At 37.0% G+C, this 18,971-nt stretch overlaps 5 protein-coding genes across 5 annotated transcripts; 4 read left to right on the top strand and 1 right to left on the bottom strand.

Annotated features, from left to right (window-relative positions):
- Window positions 1-1,500: 1,500 nt before the first annotated feature.
- scpp9 (secretory calcium-binding phosphoprotein 9) lies at window positions 1,501-3,861 on the top strand. The gene is made up of 9 exons (XM_042485387.1): window positions 1,501-1,543; window positions 1,706-1,759; window positions 1,853-1,867; window positions 1,951-2,145; window positions 2,679-2,753; window positions 2,874-2,933; window positions 3,367-3,432; window positions 3,515-3,565; window positions 3,697-3,861. The coding sequence occupies exons 2-9, from the start codon at window positions 1,715-1,717 to the stop codon at window positions 3,760-3,762; spliced, it is 573 nt and encodes a 190-aa protein (XP_042341321.1). The 5' UTR covers window positions 1,501-1,543; window positions 1,706-1,714; the 3' UTR covers window positions 3,763-3,861.
- Window positions 3,862-5,570: 1,709 nt separating this feature from the next.
- Window positions 5,571-8,701, top strand: odam (odontogenic, ameloblast associated). Its single transcript, XM_042485386.1, has 10 exons — window positions 5,571-5,638; window positions 5,738-5,810; window positions 5,895-5,930; window positions 6,025-6,072; window positions 6,210-6,458; window positions 6,548-6,604; window positions 7,088-7,210; window positions 8,119-8,151; window positions 8,280-8,363; window positions 8,498-8,701. Exons 2-10 carry the CDS (start codon window positions 5,751-5,753, stop codon window positions 8,531-8,533), a joined length of 726 nt encoding a protein of 241 aa, XP_042341320.1. The 5' UTR covers window positions 5,571-5,638; window positions 5,738-5,750; the 3' UTR covers window positions 8,534-8,701.
- A 72-nt stretch (window positions 8,702-8,773) lies between these two features.
- LOC121941561 lies at window positions 8,774-11,992 on the bottom strand. The gene is made up of 14 exons (XM_042484385.1): window positions 11,913-11,992; window positions 11,736-11,831; window positions 11,542-11,643; window positions 10,589-10,645; window positions 10,291-10,311; window positions 10,175-10,195; window positions 10,045-10,071; window positions 9,903-9,929; window positions 9,785-9,817; window positions 9,663-9,689; window positions 9,463-9,504; window positions 9,330-9,365; window positions 8,992-9,057; window positions 8,774-8,884 (listed from the first exon to the last, which is right to left on the bottom strand). The coding sequence occupies exons 1-13, from the start codon at window positions 11,979-11,981 to the stop codon at window positions 9,001-9,003; spliced, it is 615 nt and encodes a 204-aa protein (XP_042340319.1). The 5' UTR covers window positions 11,982-11,992; the 3' UTR covers window positions 8,774-8,884; window positions 8,992-9,000.
- A 1,369-nt stretch (window positions 11,993-13,361) lies between these two features.
- Window positions 13,362-14,289, top strand: LOC121941569 (integumentary mucin C.1-like). The gene is made up of 4 exons (XM_042484395.1): window positions 13,362-13,407; window positions 13,497-13,570; window positions 13,682-13,744; window positions 13,868-14,289. Exons 2-4 carry the CDS (start codon window positions 13,514-13,516, stop codon window positions 14,066-14,068), a joined length of 321 nt encoding a protein of 106 aa, XP_042340329.1. The 5' UTR covers window positions 13,362-13,407; window positions 13,497-13,513; the 3' UTR covers window positions 14,069-14,289.
- Window positions 14,290-15,564: 1,275 nt separating this feature from the next.
- Window positions 15,565-16,137, top strand: LOC121941617 (seroin-like). Its single transcript, XM_042484443.1, has 3 exons — window positions 15,565-15,628; window positions 15,767-15,814; window positions 15,916-16,137. The coding sequence occupies exons 1-3, from the start codon at window positions 15,575-15,577 to the stop codon at window positions 16,135-16,137; spliced, it is 324 nt and encodes a 107-aa protein (XP_042340377.1). The 5' UTR covers window positions 15,565-15,574.
- The last annotated feature ends 2,834 nt before the right edge of the window (window positions 16,138-18,971 follow it).

Here is an 18,971-nt window from a genome sequence, read left to right as displayed (position 1 = left end):
ATATAACAATAAAATACAAGCCTGGTTTCATAAAATGCACCCTTTGTCTGCCCTTTTGCTATTTTTAACGGGGATTTTATTTTAAAAGTTGTAAATCATTAAGTAATAAATTTAACTTTCATATATTCTCTTTTATTGTAGATCTTTATCCCATATCAGATTTTATTGTTGTATGAAAAGTGCTAAATGTATAAAGCTGCCTTGCCCTCCCAGCCCAGAATATGTGGAGTGGACTCCTAAACAACATCAGCCAATGTCACGGGTGTGGCTCCTCTTATGGCAGTTATTTTTGTGTATGAGACTGGAACAAATATGTACAAATCTCTGTTTACAGTACACTGCTTGCAACATGGTGATTTGTGTCTCTAAATATGAAAAGGCATCACATCATGGCAGAACTCCTGGAGAAACAGATTCTTGTTTATACAGTCTGTGACATAATAGAAACTAAATTCTCTATAAATGTATGCATCATGCATATAAAAGATGTATGTTTCAATAATTTCATTAGGAAATATAGTGTCATGTCATTAAATGGCAAACAGGAAGAACATGTTGCTCAATTTGAACCTCATGACAGTGTGTCATTAGTGTAAAGCTCCAGACCAGACTTCCACAGAGGGTGTTTACCTGGTCGGCTGTGGGCTGCCCAGTCAGCAGCAAAAAAAAAAAAAAAAAATCTTTCCCAGACAGCCTCAGTATGTGAGAACATAACCAGCCAACCACAGTTAGGGGCTCTTAACATCTTGAGAAAATGTGCTGAGGAAACATAACAGACAAATAATCTGCTCCTGTCTGTTCGCAACATCACAAATTAAAAGACAATTTGTGGTCATCACTGTTGAGTTGTTGAAGAGTTATTTTAGAGTTGGGGCTGCGTAAAAATCAGCTTGAAACGATTATAAACAGAACAAAAATTACAGTGAGGCCTTCCTCCAGACGTGCCCCGAGCAGGCGGTATAAGACAGCAGCAGCAGGAAATATGACATTTCCTTCAATGTAATCTTTACATGCTTGTTTTTCTGAAGACACATCCACATTCTCTCAAACAGTTTGCAGCTTGCCATGTTTAATTACACGCATGTTTTTCATGGTTTCTCCATAAAAGCACTCGATGATGATGTCACTTGTTTGCCTCCTGTGATCACAACCCGCAGCATTTAGATGGTTCATACTATTTTTTAGCTTCCAGAAACCTCCATGAACCCTGTCCAAGACGTTGAATCACTCTGTTATTGTTTGTGGTCGCTCAGCTGCTTATCGAGCACAATGTGAGCGGGTTCAATAGGTTGAAGAGTCTTTGAAAAAAGGCATCTCACCGTTACATTTCTTCAACTATTGTACAAAAAGAAGATGTCATATCACACATGGGTTCCCATGACATACAGGTGACAAATATAGTTTATGAACAAGTCTGTGTTCTCCTCTCTAATTGGCTCGTAACAATCTCTGGGACTGATAAAAGGTGCTCTAAATTCAGAGAGCAACTCTACTAGTCCACTTTGGCACATAACTTTTGAAAGAAGATCAAAAAAAAAATAAGGTAGGTCCTGCTCAATCGAGATTTTATAATAATGGGATCATAGTTAATGTGTAATTTAGTTTGAAAATACATAAAAAGTTGTGTTTTAACTAATATTATGCTTGTAATAAAAAACTAATTAGATTTTATGAGTCAAATGCATCAATCTTTGACTTTTCACAGAGCAGCACAATGAAGCTTCTCCTCATCACAACTTTTGTAGCAACCATCTGCTATGTAAGTGCATCTGTCTGTTTGTCTGTCTGTCTGTCTGTCTGTCTTACATAGAAAGCAGTGCATTTAACACCTGGTCCCTTTTTTTTATTGCAGGTCAGTGCAGGCAAGGTAAAGAACATTTCTGCTAATAATGTATTAGTGCAATAATACAAAATAAGACCACTGTTAATTACAAATGCCCCTTCACACAGAGACAGAGGATGCTGGCAGCCATGAACGCCATGAACGGAGGAGGCATGAACGGAGGAGGCATGAACGGAGGAGGCATGATGGGAGGCATGATGGGAGGAATGAACGGAAACCCTGCAATGATGGCTGGAGGCCTGAACCCACCCATGGTAGCTGGTGGTGGGGCTGGTTTCATCGGGCAGCCGCAGTTTGCTCAGGTGAGTCTAACAGGTAGTCATTTTTTTTATGACCTCACTGCAGCTGGAAAGAAAGTAACACAACAGAATTCAACAGCACATTTTAAAGTGATGATGCAGAATTTTTTTAAGGGACAGTTCACCCCAAAATCAAAAAACTATATTTTTCTTCTTACCTGTAGTGCTATTTATCAGTCTAGATTGTTTTGGTGTGAGCTGCTGAGTGTTGGCAATAGCGACTATAGATATTTCTGCCTTCTCTCCAATATAATGGAGCTGAATGGCAGTCAATCATGCAATACATGCATGATATAATTACATGAATTGGCACTTTGAACTCTAACTGCACCACAAGATGGCACTGTCCTGTTGTCTCATTTGTTGGTCCCACCATTAAAACACTTTATTCAGCAGAATCCAAATAAGCTGATGTCAGATTGATGTAGAATCAGATAATGCATGATATGATTCAGGATTTTTCATAAAAATAGTTTCACATTAAACCACAATGACCCTGATATGAATAATTTGAACCCTCTCTCTCCCTCTCAAAGTTTGTTCCTCCAGTTCCTGCTTTTGCTGCACCGGCCCCCATCCCCAATGTGTATGCTGTCCCTGCAGTCAATGGGGTTAGTGTTGCACACACTGTACTTGTGTTAAAAACACAGTTCAGCATCATTTTTTATTGTTTCAAGCTTTGGAGCACCACTCAAAAAGCACTGATTTCTTTATTTCCTGTCTTCTGGCAGTTTCCTTTCATGGGAGTCCCTCAGGTGGCACAAATGGCTCCTCCTCAGCAGCCTCTGATGGTACTTACTCACCTCTATCAACAAGTTATGTGATAAAATAATGCATAAAAATGTGATTTTACTGAGGTACAGGGATGACAAGAGTGTTTGAAAATCACCAGGCGTTCACAAGGCTTATTGTTTCTTTATTTGGTTACTTAATATCTATTTTTCCTAGTTCATCTTACTCTTCTTTTTCTGTAAATTATAATGAAAATGGAATTGTAGATATTCGATTTAGGTTGCAGATGTATGCATATATGTTTAGTTAATTAGAACATAGATTTAAATTAAATACGTTCTTTTTTGTCTGTCTGCTTGTTTGTATAATCATTTCTCTATTTTCTTTTTATACATTTGAAATAAATCAAATCAAAATTAAAAAAATCAAAAATAGTTTTCAGAAATTTAACACATTATACTTGAATCACTAATTCTTGCTGTCCTTGTAAAGGGGATCACCACTGGAGCCCTGCAACAGCAGCTTCCTGTCCAGCCTGATCCACTCAGAAGATTCAGGGTAGGTAAACTGTGCTAACAGCTGCTGTTTATGAACACTGATGAGAGCCACACTGGCTGATTGTTGTTCTTTAACTCTCCAGCGCCAGATTATGAAACAAGACAACATCCTCAAAACCACTGTGGATACTCAGGTGAGACTGTTTCATTTATAAGCAATGGGACAGATTTTGGTAACCTCATCAACACATGTCTAAGATGAGTGTATTGTTTTCTTTTATCTGTGAATTTAATGTCTTATTTATTGACTCTGTCATTCCCTCAGATCCCAGCTCCCACTGAAACGACATCAACAATCCCCTGTGACGATGATCATCATGACGATTATTAATATGATACTCTTAATTAATCAAATACGCAAGAATAATCAAAGTCATGATAAAACTTGAATTATGTGATTTTGTTTCACCAATCACCAGTGACTGTGGAAGCTGTGTTCTGTATTATTTTTACACTAAGAATGAATCTCAGAGATAAAAAATGTACTGTTGATGTTGACTATCCAATAAAAAATAAATTATACTTTGAATTAAGGTTTGTTTCCTGGAGTCCTCTTTCTGTATAAATGAGACATTTCTCAACAATCAACTGAGGTCATCATTGTAATTTAAACTGGATCTCTGCTGCCATCTAAAGGATAATGAGTATAAAACACACAATATAAAACAATGTGAAACCACTTATGTCTCATGAAGAGAGAAAATAAAGAGGTTAGTTTGATGTTGCAGCTGAAGCTGATTGAAACAGATGATAACATACTGTTCAATCTGTCACATGTAGGACCTTTTCAGAGAGGGCACTCTGACATGTCACAGCAGGAGGAGCACAGGTGTAAATAATTGTCAGATGACACTCAGAACGAGCCGTGGAGTTCATGTTATAAGTGACACCTGTGCTTTCCTGCCACAACATGTCAGAGTATCTGCTGCAAATTTAATTACAAGTTTAACTGCCAGTTTAACCTGAAAAAGATGTTAAAACCATACACATGACACAAGAACATCAAAGTGCATCAAAATAGACTGCAGTAAAATTACAGTCAGACATTAGAAGTAATGCAAAAGCAGTCCAACCTATTGTTGTGTTGTAAAAAATGTATATATTTTAACCAAACAGATGATTTTTTCCATGTGTTACAGTGTATTTCAGCTGTCATCACATATACGTATTAAAGAATCCCCTGGGTGTATGTGACAAACAGGGGTGTACTAAATCATCAGTATTTGATGACCTGGATATAAGAACAGGTTGGAAATTGTTGATGAACTGAAGTAAAGGTCTTCACATTTAACAACAGCAATACTTCATCAAAACATCAATTTACAAATTCACACAACTTATGCAATATGACGCAAATCTCAGTTATCCAGTCACATACTCATTACTTCCCAAACACATGCGCATGCACTTCCACATAAACAACCTCAGTCATGCACAAATGAAGAGTGCATCTCTGCAAATTAATGGAATATATTAGCTTGAGTTAAAACACAACCCAGGCATGCTACTCATATGAAGATGTGTTTTAAATAGCAAGGGATTGGCAAAAATACATGTGTTTTCATATCGTTTTGCTGTCGGGCTGAGTAACTGATATTCAAATGATCATTCTGTGGGTGAAGTTTTCCTTTAATACCCATGATTTACTAATCAGATGCCAACACCAGTCAGCGCACAATGAACAACTTGTGACAAATGTCTGATCATAAGCTGTTTGCCTTTTTTTGTCATGACATGCCAAAACTCCTGTTAGTCTTAATGTCTGTAATTACAACCTGAAGCACCACTGTTGAACATATACACATAAACTTTACTTAAGACAACAAATAAGAAGTGTGTTATGTACCACCCAAAAAACTAAAAGTACTTGGCCTGTTTAAGCAGAACTGTTACTGTAAAGCTGGTGTGTAACGTGATGCAGAAAGCTGATAAATGTTGAATTCAGGTACTTGAGAGGATTGTTAACAACTTTAGGCAGACCATGTCAGGGTGTTTAAAGACATGACTTACTCCTAATGACATACTTACCTGTCTTGTGTTGTAAGTGTCTGAGTCTGATGCCATGAGAAATGTCTGTCACACTGACCACACATTGTCTGGAGGGGTTGGTGGTGGACTATAACAGCTCACATGGACAGAATTTAAAAGGGATATGGACACGGTGAGGAGGCAGGCACGCAGAAAGGGAAAGCAGAGCCAGAGAAACGGTAATATGAATTTCTAACCCTCATTGTTGCAGTGAAATTTTTATTTGAATCATAGTAAAATGTTTGGTAGTTTACGATGGATTATTTTTGTTTTTACAGACTGTAAATCATCATGAAGCTGCAGACTGCCCTTCTGTTGGTTTGTCTCTTCAGGACAAGCTTTGCTCTTCCAGTGAGTTAAATCACTTGCTGAAAGATATGTATTTCTCATATCTTCCAAAATGTTAGAGACAAAATCTTTTTTTTGTTTTTACAGGTACAGATTGGAATTATTGCAAGCAACAGCAATGAGGTAAATTTAGCTTTTAAATTGTTCATCATTATTGGTTGCAAAGTTATTTATTAATGAAATTCTTAAATTTAATACAAACTTTTTGTGTGTTCAGATCCTAAGACTGAATGGACTAACTCTTGCAACTCTTGGACAAACACAGGTATTGGAAGTGCACAAAGTCTTTACAGGACATATCAAAACTACTATGGCATGTATCCCTTTGTCAGACTTAAAAGCTTTACACATGTGGACTAAAAGAAATAATCTGTGAACTGAACCAAATCTCTTCATCTCCAGGCTTCTTCAATTTTACCCCAGTACGTGCTGCAGCAGCAACAGCCTGAAGTGCTCCTCACTCCACATGTGGTGAACTTGAACCCCCAAGTGGCTGGCCCCTTCGGTCCCCAGGGGCCTCAGATGTTCCTCCCCAATCAAGGCAACCAGCTCACACCTGTGCTTGTCCCCAATGGCCAGCAAGAGCAGTTTGGACCTCCACAGGATCCCAATGCTCCCAATGTCCCGCAGCAGGCCCAAAACCCTGCCCAGGTACAAAGCAGCTTGGAGAAGACAGGAGTAGGTCGCTGCAGCTGCTGCTCACTGTCAAAAAATTCATAAATGTTTTTTATTTCCTTTAGATGTTTCCACCTTTCCAGTACCCATCTTATGGATTCCCTCAGTTTCCCAGACAGCAGGTATGGACAGTGGAGAAATGTAACTAAGTACTTTTACTCAATTACTGTACTTAAGTAGGAATTTGAGGTACTTATACTTTACTTAACTTAATGCTACTTTTTACTTTACCACATTTATCTGGAAGCTTTAGTTACTTGTTAATGTACAAATTAAGATTTTTACATAACAAGAATTGGAAACTAATTTTTTATCAACATTTATGTTGTTTGCTTTTTTAAAAAAAAAATAATAGTTTTCTGGATTCGGTAATACTTTAAGTACATGTTCCTGATTACACTCACTTACTTTTACTTAGGTTACATTTTCAATGCAGGACTTCTACTTGTAACAGAGTGTTTTTATAGTGCGGTATTTGTACTTTTACTAAAGCACAGGATCTGTCCACCACTGGGTTTAAAGTAAAACATATTGACATGTGTGAAAACCTCAATATTTTTCTTCAGATGCACCCTGCAGATTTAAATTGATTTTATCACCCACAGGGCTTCCCTTACTTTGTGCCTCATTACGGCTACCCCCAGCAGAGGAACACTGTGATGCTGCAGCCAAACAACGGTCAGCAGAAGCTGGAGAGGACCACACAGAGACCACAGCTCCCTCTGCAGGTAAGACATGAAACACGACATAAAGTATGGACAAAAAAAACAAAAGCAACATGTTATTTTATTCTAAAAAAAGAAAAGAAAAACCCACTGGCTAAATAAAGTTGTGCTTTAGGAATATTCATCGTAGAAGTATTCAGTGCACATTGGCTACATATTAACTAAACAATTAAAAAAGAGGTGGGGGCAGAGCTATTACTTAAATTATTTAAAATATTGCTATGATTGTCTCCATCAACTTCCCTTTGCCTTTTTGATTTATGGTGAAGAACCAATGCAGCAGACTCCGATGACTAAAGAGTAGACTTAATGATAATAACACGGCTGCAGAGGTTGAGTCATGTGTGGTGACTGTGATGCAAAGTCGACTGTCATTTTGACCACACTGCTGAAAACATGTCGCCTCAGTCACATTTTAGTGTTGAGTTGTATGATACCTTATTTGTTTCATTGCTCAGTATTATTGAGAGTTATTATTTTGCTATCTAAATTATTATTTTTTTGTTTCATGATGATGCTTGTCAGAGATGTAGTGTAAGTGTGGCTTATTTGCAAATGTGCATGTGTTTTTGCTATTGTTTTATATTGATTTTTTTTGCTGTTTATTTGTTTTATCTCATTTCATTGTCTGTTAATATAGTGTTTTTGTGTCTGAGCACTTAATTGAAAACAAGATATTGCATTTGAATGGGTTAATCTCAGGATTTGAAATTTAAATAAAACATAAATAAATACTTACATGTAGGCTATAATTGATACTCATGGGGCTGGTTGCACAAAACAAGGGTGTTGCCCTTAAAATGTTTCCTTAGTTATGGAAAAACTTAAAAAGAAAAGAAAACTTAAGGGTGTTTGTAGCAACAGTTTACCTTTGTTTTGAGCTACTTTTCCTGCATATCCTCTAATTTCAGCAAGCTTCCCAGCCTAAGGTGCAGACAGAAAGAGTGAGTACACTGCATCCTGACTTTTTATATTTTCACAAAAAAACAACAAACAAATAGAAGAATACAAAAAAGAGAAAGAGTGTGAACCAGATATGTCTATTTTTTTTGTAACCTTATATCTACATCAGACATGGCCGCTTGGAACACAGAAAGAGTCGACTACAATTCCCCCTGATCCTCGTGGTGATACATCCGGCCCAGGAGTTGATGAGGTGATACTTTATACACATGACACTCAACCTTTAAAGCCTTCATACATTCATGTGTAAGCATACACGCAAAACATCACAAGTCGCGGTCACTGATTTGTGCTGGATTTTAACTTTTTTCTGTAATATTTCTCCAGGGTCACTCCAACTTCCCCTTCCTGTTCGAGCCTTAGATTTCACCCAGAATGACAACGAGGGGATCAGTCAAAAATGCATTGGTGATTGTTTGGCCACATCACTCATTGCTCTGCAACATGCACCGGCCATCCTTCCAAATTCAGTTTATTTGTACTCAGTTCTTTTTTTATATTACACTAAAACAGTTTTGCTTGTTTTAGCAATCCAGCAGGTCAAATAAATAAAAGAACTTTGCCAAAGTTTTTTGTTTAAGAGTTTTATTGTGGTACACAGAAATTATGCTTTTACAGGTAAAATGCACAATTTCATGAATGATTTCTCAGAATATACTGCAGGAAAGAAAACAAAACAAAGTAGTTGTTGTAGTTGTAGTTGTTGGTTTCTTCCTGAGAAAAGTGTGAGATGAGAACATAAGTCAGCGGCAGCAGTTACTGTAGCAAACTGATGATCAGATGATTACATTTAATCAGTATCACTATATTTACACTCTTACCTGTTATAGTTACCAGTACTCCTCTTCAAGATTTTCTTCCTCTCCAACCAATTCACCAAGGTTCTCCTTGAAAAAAAAGTTGTTCAAATTAGGCCAGTTTTAAAGTTACAGAAATGGGTTAAAAAAATACTTTTTTGCATTTTTCCAATGTGCACAATGTCCCTGTTCACCAAAGAAAGAAATTAAAGTATCATGATTTATTACCAAAATACAAACAAATGAGTAAATGAACGAAGGCAAGAACTTTGTTATAAAGAAATATAGAAAATGGATTCAAGCATATACATGTTTCAGTATATATTATATATATATTCAGTATATACAAATTCTGTACTTACAGGTTTCATAACCCCAAACTCAATGGAGACTTTGTTCTTCACGTGAAAAAAAAAGAGAAATAATGATTGTCATTGAAGAACTACTTATATACTAAAAAATAATCATATGAGCAGTAAACATCGAGGAGATTACCGGCTCTGCGGCGCTGTAGATGAGCTTCACATACTGTGGAAACTGAGATGGAAAGAAAAACAAATAATCTAAATGCCGTTGTATTAAAAATGAAATCAAAGATCAAACCAACAAATTTATCTGTAGACCATAAAATAAAGCCCAAACAAACCAGATTTATTTATTTATTTTTTCAAAATTTGACTGAAATCAAAGTGTACCTCTCTCTTCGGCCTGTTCCTTCCTCCCTGTAAAACAGAAAATGTAAAAAAAGCTGAATGCATGAGCTTTCATTCCTTAAAAAACAAAAAATTGCTTAAAAGAGTTACAATAGTTTTTATACCCTTAGAAGTTGAGGTCCTCCTTTTCCGCCATTCTATGGATGGATTGTCAGTCATGAGTATTCACTGATTCTGATAAACTGTGTTAAAACGTAATACTGAAATCGATTCTTCACTTACCCTGAGCATCCGAAACACATTCTCCCCCTGCAAGATTTTCCACACTGAGGGTCAGGGTGTGTCACTTATAACATTTCATAAGATGGTGTTATATAAACTACCTCGAAAAAGTGAAATAAAGTAATTAAACTGTATAGTTTACCTCCTTCAGGGGTACAGCAGTGGTGTTCTAAGGATGAAGGCCACACAGTTATTAAAAAAAATAAACAAAAAAATTAGTAAAGCCTGTCATGTCAAACATAAAGGACAGTGTATATATCATCTTATTTTACCTGAAATTCCACGTTCTCAACCTGAAAAGAAATTATAAACACAAGAAAATCTGAGTTTTTGTCAGTTGTTCCTATTTATTTGAATGTGTTGATATCACACTGTGAGATGACAGTACCTTAAACACAGGTGAAGGCACCTAAAACAAGAAAGGAGTAATTGTTAAATTTTTTTTTAGTGAACAGCACCTTTCAAAATCAGAGATCAAATAGTGCTTCATAATAAAAGACAAAAGCAACTGACATAGAAAATAGGCATTTTATAAGAGTTTACGTACAGCCCAACTCCAATCATCTTGCAGTGTCTTTTGTCAGGACCGAATGAAAGACTTCAGTGACATGAAGACCCAATTACTTTTTTTAAAATCTTTTTATTTTTTTCATTCAAGTTTAGTTATATTGTCACTGTGAACTTACCAGTGGCTTCCTCCCATTGGGCTCCCTGCCTCCTGGTCCTTTGTGTCTCTCAGGAGCCTGTGTGAACCACAGTAGATATGTTATAAAGACATTAAGAAAAAAAAAAATGAAAGGAGCTTGATATTTTGGGTTTTCTTTTTGGGATGAAATGTGGTAAGTAGCCTATAGGGCAGTGTTAAAAAAAACTGACCTCTATTTCACATATTTCACAAGATAAGACTGAATAATACTGGAAGGTTTTCTGTGCAAACCTCTCTTGAAGTCCTTTTTTGCATCCTTTATGTCCTTTTTTGGTCTAGCATTTTCAATATCATAAGCACAGTTTATTGCCAACATTTTGTTTCCTTAATATTAAAGTTGTTAAATAGCAAATTTTATTTATCCACAAGCACTTTTCTAAACATAAACTCAGACTGGAAGCAAGTTAAAATAGAAAAAAAGAGTAAAAAAATGTAAACATCAACACCTCTTCAGTTCATCACTTAACAAGTTATATCTTGTTTGGCAAACTCACAGGGAATAATAACACGTGCCCCTCTATATTCAGAACATGTGCATTTGCCAGCTACTCAACAAAAACATGAAAGTAGTGGAGGACTTTTTTCACAAAATTAAATACTTTCACACAATATGTTGATGCAGAAAATTCACAAATTTTTGCACCAAAAAATCACCACAATACAGGAAGTTGAGTGCTTGACACCCAAACCCCTCACTGCATATCTGTCCCAATGTGTTGAAACAAAGCCTATACATTTGTTGGCTGCTGTTTGCCATGATATACTATAGCACAAAACAAACAAACAAACAAATTCAGAGTATTGTTTATGGAATTTAAAAAAACAACTCTCAGAAACATAACAAATAAGAGTTGTGCTCAGAGTAAATGATTAAATGTTCAAATTTAATGAGACTACCAAGCTGTATAGAAAATAAGAACTTAATGTAAATACCCCTCGAGGTCTCCCTCGAGGCCTCTCCACTGGTCTCTGTGGACCTGTCATTCCTTGCCTTCTAAAGCGCTGCTGTGGGAGCCAAGGGGGCGTCTCCAGAAGCTATCACAAAGAAGAGAAGAGATCAGCTGATCATCTCCAGCCGCCCTGTCATCACAATTAACTAATTACTAAATTACTTTAAAACAACGTACCCATGGCTGACCACCCGCCCAGTCTGACCCGTCTACACCTGACCCCACGTTTCCACCTTCTGGGACTTCTGACACCCACTCCTCGTCGTCACCGAGCTAAACAAACAAGTAACTCAATAAGAAATGCTTCACAGATGGTAAAAGCAGCTCTGAACCTGTGTGTCTATTCAGTTTTACCTTAGAGTCTACATCCAGCTGAGCAGCTACTGCTGACAAAAGTAAAGCTGCAATACACAAACGCTGCATTGTTTCTGAAGAACCTGCAAGAAAATATTAGAAATTGAACATTTTGTACAGCAAGATACTCACTGTATAGCATCTACTGTAACACTCACCTGTGCTGTGCAAGTACGTGTTTGGCTGCTTGTGCACTGATGCTTATATTACACATGAGATATTGAGAAACACCACGTATTACTCAAAACAACACATATTGGTCACACTGGGCAAAACAGCAATTACTCCACACTTTGTTTACTAATGTTTTCTTAATTGACTCTAATCTCTTATTTTAGCAACAGCACACGATGACAACAGTGATGACTGGAAGAAATGATTACTAATAATTAACTCTTTGCAACATATTTGTCTTGTGCCGCTTTCAGCTGCACAAAACTGTATGAGCACTGAGCAAATTGGCGTTTTTGAAAAAGGTAATGAGCAAGAGTTGTTCATAAATCACCACCTTAGAATTATATGGTTCTGTCTGCGTTCTGAGCATTTCATATACATTTAGCGTCAAAGTTTTGCATTCAAAATTGCATAAATAAACCTTTGTGTTTTCTAAATAAAAAGTAAAAAAAAAATAGATACAACTTAAAAAAAACTCCTCACATAAAGTTAATAAGTTGTCACAGAATATATGAATAACTCCATTTTGACAAAAATGTCAGATAGAAAAAATGATTCAAAATTGCAAGGAATTAGAATTAGAAAAGTGTTTTTAAAAAAATAAGGGAAAATGTCAAGGGAAAGAAGAAACAAAGCCTAGGGAAAAACTATTCTTTTTCTTAACTTTCTTTTTAAAATTAATTTTCTGGTTATTTTTATGTACTTACTCATTTCTTGCTTTTTCGGGGGTCATTTTGTTTATCATTGCTCATTGCCTTCTTCACATGTTGTTAAAAGAAATCAAGCCAATTTGCCAAGGTTTAAAGAGTAAATAAAAACTAGAAACAGAAAACGTTTTTAGATCACTTCTAATGTGTGTACATACTTATTTGTAGAGGTAAAAGCAGAAACGCCTTAAAACAAAAGAAAGTAAGAATGCACATTTCATTGGGTGTGGCCTGTTACCTGCCTGACCCACTAAGTCAGCTGATTTGTAATCATAAGACCAGGCGTTCCCATGTGAGACGTCTGTCTTTGCCAAGACAAAAGGGTGGAGAATAAAGAACCTGCATAACAGTGGTATTAAAAAAAACTTCTCATCAATAGGACCATTATTAGCTATTAAATGAATGCTACATATCATGCAATCCATGTGTGGTTTCCATCTCTGATCATAGCTGCACCTTGGCATGTGGAAGTGGTAGATTTCCTAATATTTGCAATTTCCCAACAATGCTGTATGTTAATGAGCTGACATCCAACTGTATATAAGAAAACATTCACAGCAACACTGCAACAACCTCCTGCACCATCTGCAAGACAGTCAGCTGAAGACTTGAAGGTGATTATTTGAATCTTCTGTTCCTGTCTTTTCTGTGTGAGGCTGGTGGTGATTTTGCTTATTAATAAAGTCTTTTTACTTTTCAACAGGTGTGATCACTGTAACCATGCTGAAGGAATTGTTTGTGCTTGGATGCCTCCTGAGCCTCACTCTGGCTCAACCTGTAAGTGTAGCAATCTTACAGTATCAATACTAGTTGAATCTTCTGTTCCAATCGAGACTACTGTAATAATAGCATAATGCAACTAAAAATAAACTTGTGAATTTTCTACAGATGGAGCGCAAACGATTTGCTCGGTCTATCTCTAGCTCTAACTCTGGCTCTGGCTCCAGGGAGGTGAGTGCTTTATCTATCCTCAGCGATTCAACTTTCAACACACCTGATTGTCAGTTATTGTAAAATTCCTTAGACACTCCTCTACTGTATGAATGAAAATGAATGTTTCTGATTTTCTTAAAGACTATCAACACCCAGCGCCTGCCCAGTACTCAGCAATGGCTGGACTTCATTACTAACTACATGAAGTTCCTCCAGCAACAAAAAACTACGACTGCAACGACTACACCTACCACCACCACTACTACTACCAAAGCTACTACTACTGCTAAACCTACTACAACTAAAGTTACCACTACTGCTGCAGCTGGAGGTGGTAAATAAAATCTGGAATGTAGTGTGAAGTGTCACCGACCATTGGAGATCTGTTTTACATCCGCCTTGTTTTCTGTCAGTTTGTCCTGACAACTGTTTCTTTCTCTTTTCAAATTATGTTACCTTAACCAAAATGTTTTCACGCACGTCATTCTAATTCTATCAAACATGTAGATCACAATCACTTAATTCTCTGTAGTATCTGCCAAATAAACTTCATGAATGGAAAACATGGACCAGATCATTTGTTTTTCTTGAAATCCTTACCTATGAGAAATATTAATACAGCTTTGTAGAAAGGTGTGTATTGTGAAAACTATTTGAGAAGTCTCATTTCAAATGATGCATTTGATTTATCCTGTAAATCAGATGCCCTCATGATTCCCAGATGATATTGATGAAAAGTCTGTTTTGTAACTATGAAATTGAAACTATTTGCCACTCATACAATGAATGGCAATGTTACTGATTTGTTCATTATTTACTGAAGATTCTCACCAAAACCAACACTTTACAATGTTGCTTTCATCACATCACGAGAAGATGGCTTTTGCTCAGTACTCATCTCCAATGAACAGCGCTTGAACGTGTCTTAATGTAACTCAATGTAACTGCCGTCAGCTGTTTGCAATCTGCTGTTGAGAGGTAACTTTAATTAGCTGTCTTTCTGTGGATTTCAATATGGAATGTTTTTTTTTTAATTTTCTGTCTCTCCACATAAGCCTACACTCCGCTCAGTGGTGCAGAGTTAGTTTTTGAGGTAGGTGTGTAAATGGGTGGGGAGTAGGACATATTGCAATGTCTTTTTGGCAAATAGCTTGGTGTAAAAAGGCCCCCTGATGATGATGGTTGCTGGGTCGTATGCTGATGTTGTACAATGTCAAGTCTCTATCATGATCATGTGAAGATATGATATAAATTAACAAGTTCAGGTGCAAAATCTGGACAAGCTGAGGTCATCTGCAAGCCAAGCAAGCGGTCATGCCTTTCAAACAAAAACCCCAAATTCTTGGTAAAATATACTTCTTATGGTTTGTGTGTGTGTGTGTGTGTGTGTGTGTGTGCATGTGTGTGTTCTTCATAACTAGATAGTGTGCACTGGGGCCTGCCATTGGATATGTATAATCATACTAAAGCAGAACTCCTGAATCACATCGAGTTTCAACACCTCCACTGTTTCTCAACACCTCCAAGTGTCTGACTCGTGTCTGACTGTGGTCAGAATGAGCCACCGCATCATGGTTTCATCACATTTCACACTATTAATAGAAATACAATATCACTGCCCCCTTTGACAGCTGATTGGATGACTTAGGGCTAAAATTGTCTTTAAAAAGTGGACCAGGACAGACTGAGAACCACTGCAAAATTAGACCTATTCCCTGGCTATTTATTATTTTATTTGACTCAAGGTAAGATTATTATAGTTTGTTTTTTTTCTTAAGTGTTAAATTAACAGCTAAACTTCACCACTTTTTGTCTTCTTCTCTTCGAAGGATCCCGCCTCTCTCAGCAATGAAACTACTGGTTTTAATGTTGTGCTTGGCAGCGTTGTGTTCTTCTGTCCCTGTAGGTATTGCAAACCAACAATAACAACATTCTTCAAATCCACCTATGAGTCACATGTTCTTTTAAATGCCGTGTTACTGTTGTGGTGTTGCTCTCATATCAAACGAGTTTTTAATGTGAGATCATTTGTATCTTAAGGTCTCGGAGGAGAGGGCACGAGTTAAACGCTCAGATGAAAGCGATGAGGTTAGTATATCCAGGTGCATGCTGTGACCAGCTGCCAAAATAATCACATGCATTACAGAATATATCTCTGTATGACATTATTTCTTCACTATGTTTTCCAGATGAACCAGAACTTTATGCAGCCTCAGTTCCAGCAAATTCCCATCCCCATTCCAGTGCCATTCCCACGGCCTTTTGCTTTCCCTTTTCCCTTCCCACTTGTGCCTTTTCCACCAATCATCCCACCTGTCATCCCTCCAATTCTTCCGATCCCTCCGATCCCTCCGATCCCTCCGATTCCTCCGATCCCTCCGATCCCTCCAATTCCACCAATCGGAAAATGAGACAGAACTTGGCTGACTGGGGAAACACGGATTTAGTGTGTACTATAAAATGTAAAGATGATTAATAAAGCAATGTGTGACTGACTTCTATGTGTTTTGTTTTTTACGTGAAGGTCTTCAAAAGATTTTTTTTTTCATCCAGTAAGAGTCAAACTATGAAGACAAATTGTTAACTAGTCCCAACTGTTGGGGAGAATAAAATGTTCAAATTAGCATTTATGACTGGTTGCTAAAATAAATAATTAAATAAAATGTTGGATTATTTTTATTATTTATATTGTCATTGTCAGGAGCTCTCTAATTTTAATCCTTTGCAACCCTCTTCTGTTTCTTTCAAAACCCTGTCACAAGTAAAAAGCTGTTAGCCTGAGTAAATTGGTGCAATTCCTTTCAAAAACAAGGGAAAAAGCAATGAGCAACTGCAAGAAATTAGTAGCTCAAGAAAAAAGCTAGGGGAAAAACTGTATATGTAATAATTGTAATTACATATTTTAAGGGGACCTATGATGCTTTTGAGGTTTTTCCCTTTTCTTTATTGATTTGTAGAGTATTTTAGCTTTTAAAAGGTCTCCCAAGTGAAGCCCAAAGTCCAAGCCAAAGGAGGCTCTCTCCCTCAGAAGGGCTCTTAAGCTGCCTGAAACCGCTCATTTGAGTTTCAGTGTTTACGTCCGTAACTTGGTGATATCACATTATAACAAATTAATTATGCATAGCATGCCCGCCAACATCACCACCTAATGTTTGCATGTCCCCAAACAAGCCTAGTTAGAGGTGACTGGAGGCTGGAGTTTGAGGAGAGTATGAGCTTGAGTTGCTATGTCAGCAGAGAGGAGAGGAGATGGTGCTTTTTTCACTGCAACTGAAAATTACCATTGCGTGTACTGCCAATTTTTATCACTGGAACACTTTATTGTGTTTGCTTCATTTTCCCAAGGACTGCTTCACAAACTGGGAATAGTTTACAGCTGGATTTTCACAACGTAACTCCTGAAAGTCGAGGCAGTTGTCTCTTTGTTGGACAAATCTGGAGTTTCAGGATCACAATGTGTGAGCATGCTTTATGAGTGATGAATGTGTTATGTAAAACAAGTGTTGATGGATGAAGCTAACTTTGCAGCTGATGTTAGTTGGTACACACAGCAGCTATGTTAAAACTGTTCCCTACCATGGAAAAGTGCACTATACAGTGTTCGCCATTTTGTAGTATTCTTTAAAATTCTCAGCAGTTAATTGTGTTAGTTATTATTAATATATATATATAGTACACTACAAAATAACCACAATGTACAGCAAATTTGAGCATACAGATAATGTACAATACACGTATACCACATTGCAATGCTGTCATGTATTTCCGGAGGAAGAAAATAACAACAGTGTGTCCGAAATCTCATCCGGTTATTCCCTGTATAGTTCACTATTTGGTACACGTAACATAGAGAATAGTAAGTGAGTGAACAACTGTCTGGTTTCAGTAAGATGACTGAAACTGAATGACTCAAATGTAAAAAATCTCTTCGAGGGATCCCGCCTCTCTCAGCTATGAAACTGCTGGTTTTAATATTGTGCTTGGCAGCGTTGTGTTCCTCTGTCCCTGTAGGTATTGCAAACCAACAATAACAACAGTCTTATCATTTGTATCTTAAGGTCTCGGAGGAGAGGGCACGCTCATCTCGTTGACTCTCCATGGATGCTAATCTTGGTGGCTAACCACCAAAAGCAGTACTTTAGTAAAGTAATTTGCCTTGAATTCAGCAAATACAGCTTTGGTTTTTTTGGGGTTTTTTTACAGATATTTAATAAGGGTTAATTTATCGTGCTCTGAAATTTCCTTACAGAGCTCCAGTACTTGTTGATTTGCCAATGTTTATCCTTGTGGCGTTACCAACAACCAAGCTAAGCTAAATTTTTAGCTTTGACAACAGTGTTGCACAAGTGTTGCCTAAACAGATTGTTTCTGTGACCAGCAGTACAGTTTACCTACAGAGAGGAATAGGATACAACAATAGACTATATACAGTATATGGCAGCCATCCATACTATATAATTAATACCATATCGTCCCATAATGACAAATAAAATGCTCTGTCCCTCATAACGGGATGTGATTTGTCCCCTTTTTTGCATGCTCTAATGCACGTACTACTTTTTCATGTACTTAAAGTAAAATAATAAATAATATATATGTATGTACTATGTTTTAAGTTTTGAGAGTGGAGAAATGTTTCATCACTTTGTGGAAGAGAACATCCAGAGTTACATCTGTCACTAAAAGTTAGCATATGATATCCCTGTCTGTCCCTAGAAGCTACATTTAAAAAAAAATCTTATTTAGTTTCTTGGTCTTCCTCTGTCTGATTACATTTAATGCCTTCATCAGAAAACTTCCTATTTTAAAATTAACTCGGCAGCAGACCTTAAATTATGACTTTATTGAGAATGTAGGCTTACGTTATTAGGCTAAAGATTTACCGTACTTTACTCATATAAAATGAATATCTGAAGTTATTTAACTGCCTTCAATTACAGATATCACTGAAGTCTGCTGCAAAATTCGGCATTGTGTTTTACTCAGTAAACTTACAAGCAAGCTAAAGGCTAACATGCTTGCTTAAAAGGTACGCATCCTTTGACATTGCAGTAAGAGACAGCTGAGGTATGATCACGTCATACTGTCTGAGGTGAAACAGATTATGTTTTTCACATTTCTATAGGAAAGAGAATAAGTGTACCGTTCGGTACAGAGACTATTAGAAAATGCAGACTACTGGCTCAGCACTTGAAGTCATGCTCATAATTCATGCAGGGCACAATGGGGGCTAGGTTTAAGGTGG

The sequence above is a fragment of the Plectropomus leopardus genome, chromosome 4, assembly GCF_008729295.1.
Source record: "Plectropomus leopardus isolate mb chromosome 4, YSFRI_Pleo_2.0, whole genome shotgun sequence".
NCBI classification, from domain to species: Eukaryota; Metazoa; Chordata; class Actinopteri; order Perciformes; family Serranidae; genus Plectropomus; species Plectropomus leopardus.
The sequence above is the reverse complement of the archived record's forward strand: the minus strand, read 5'-3'. Positions and strand labels throughout refer to the sequence as shown.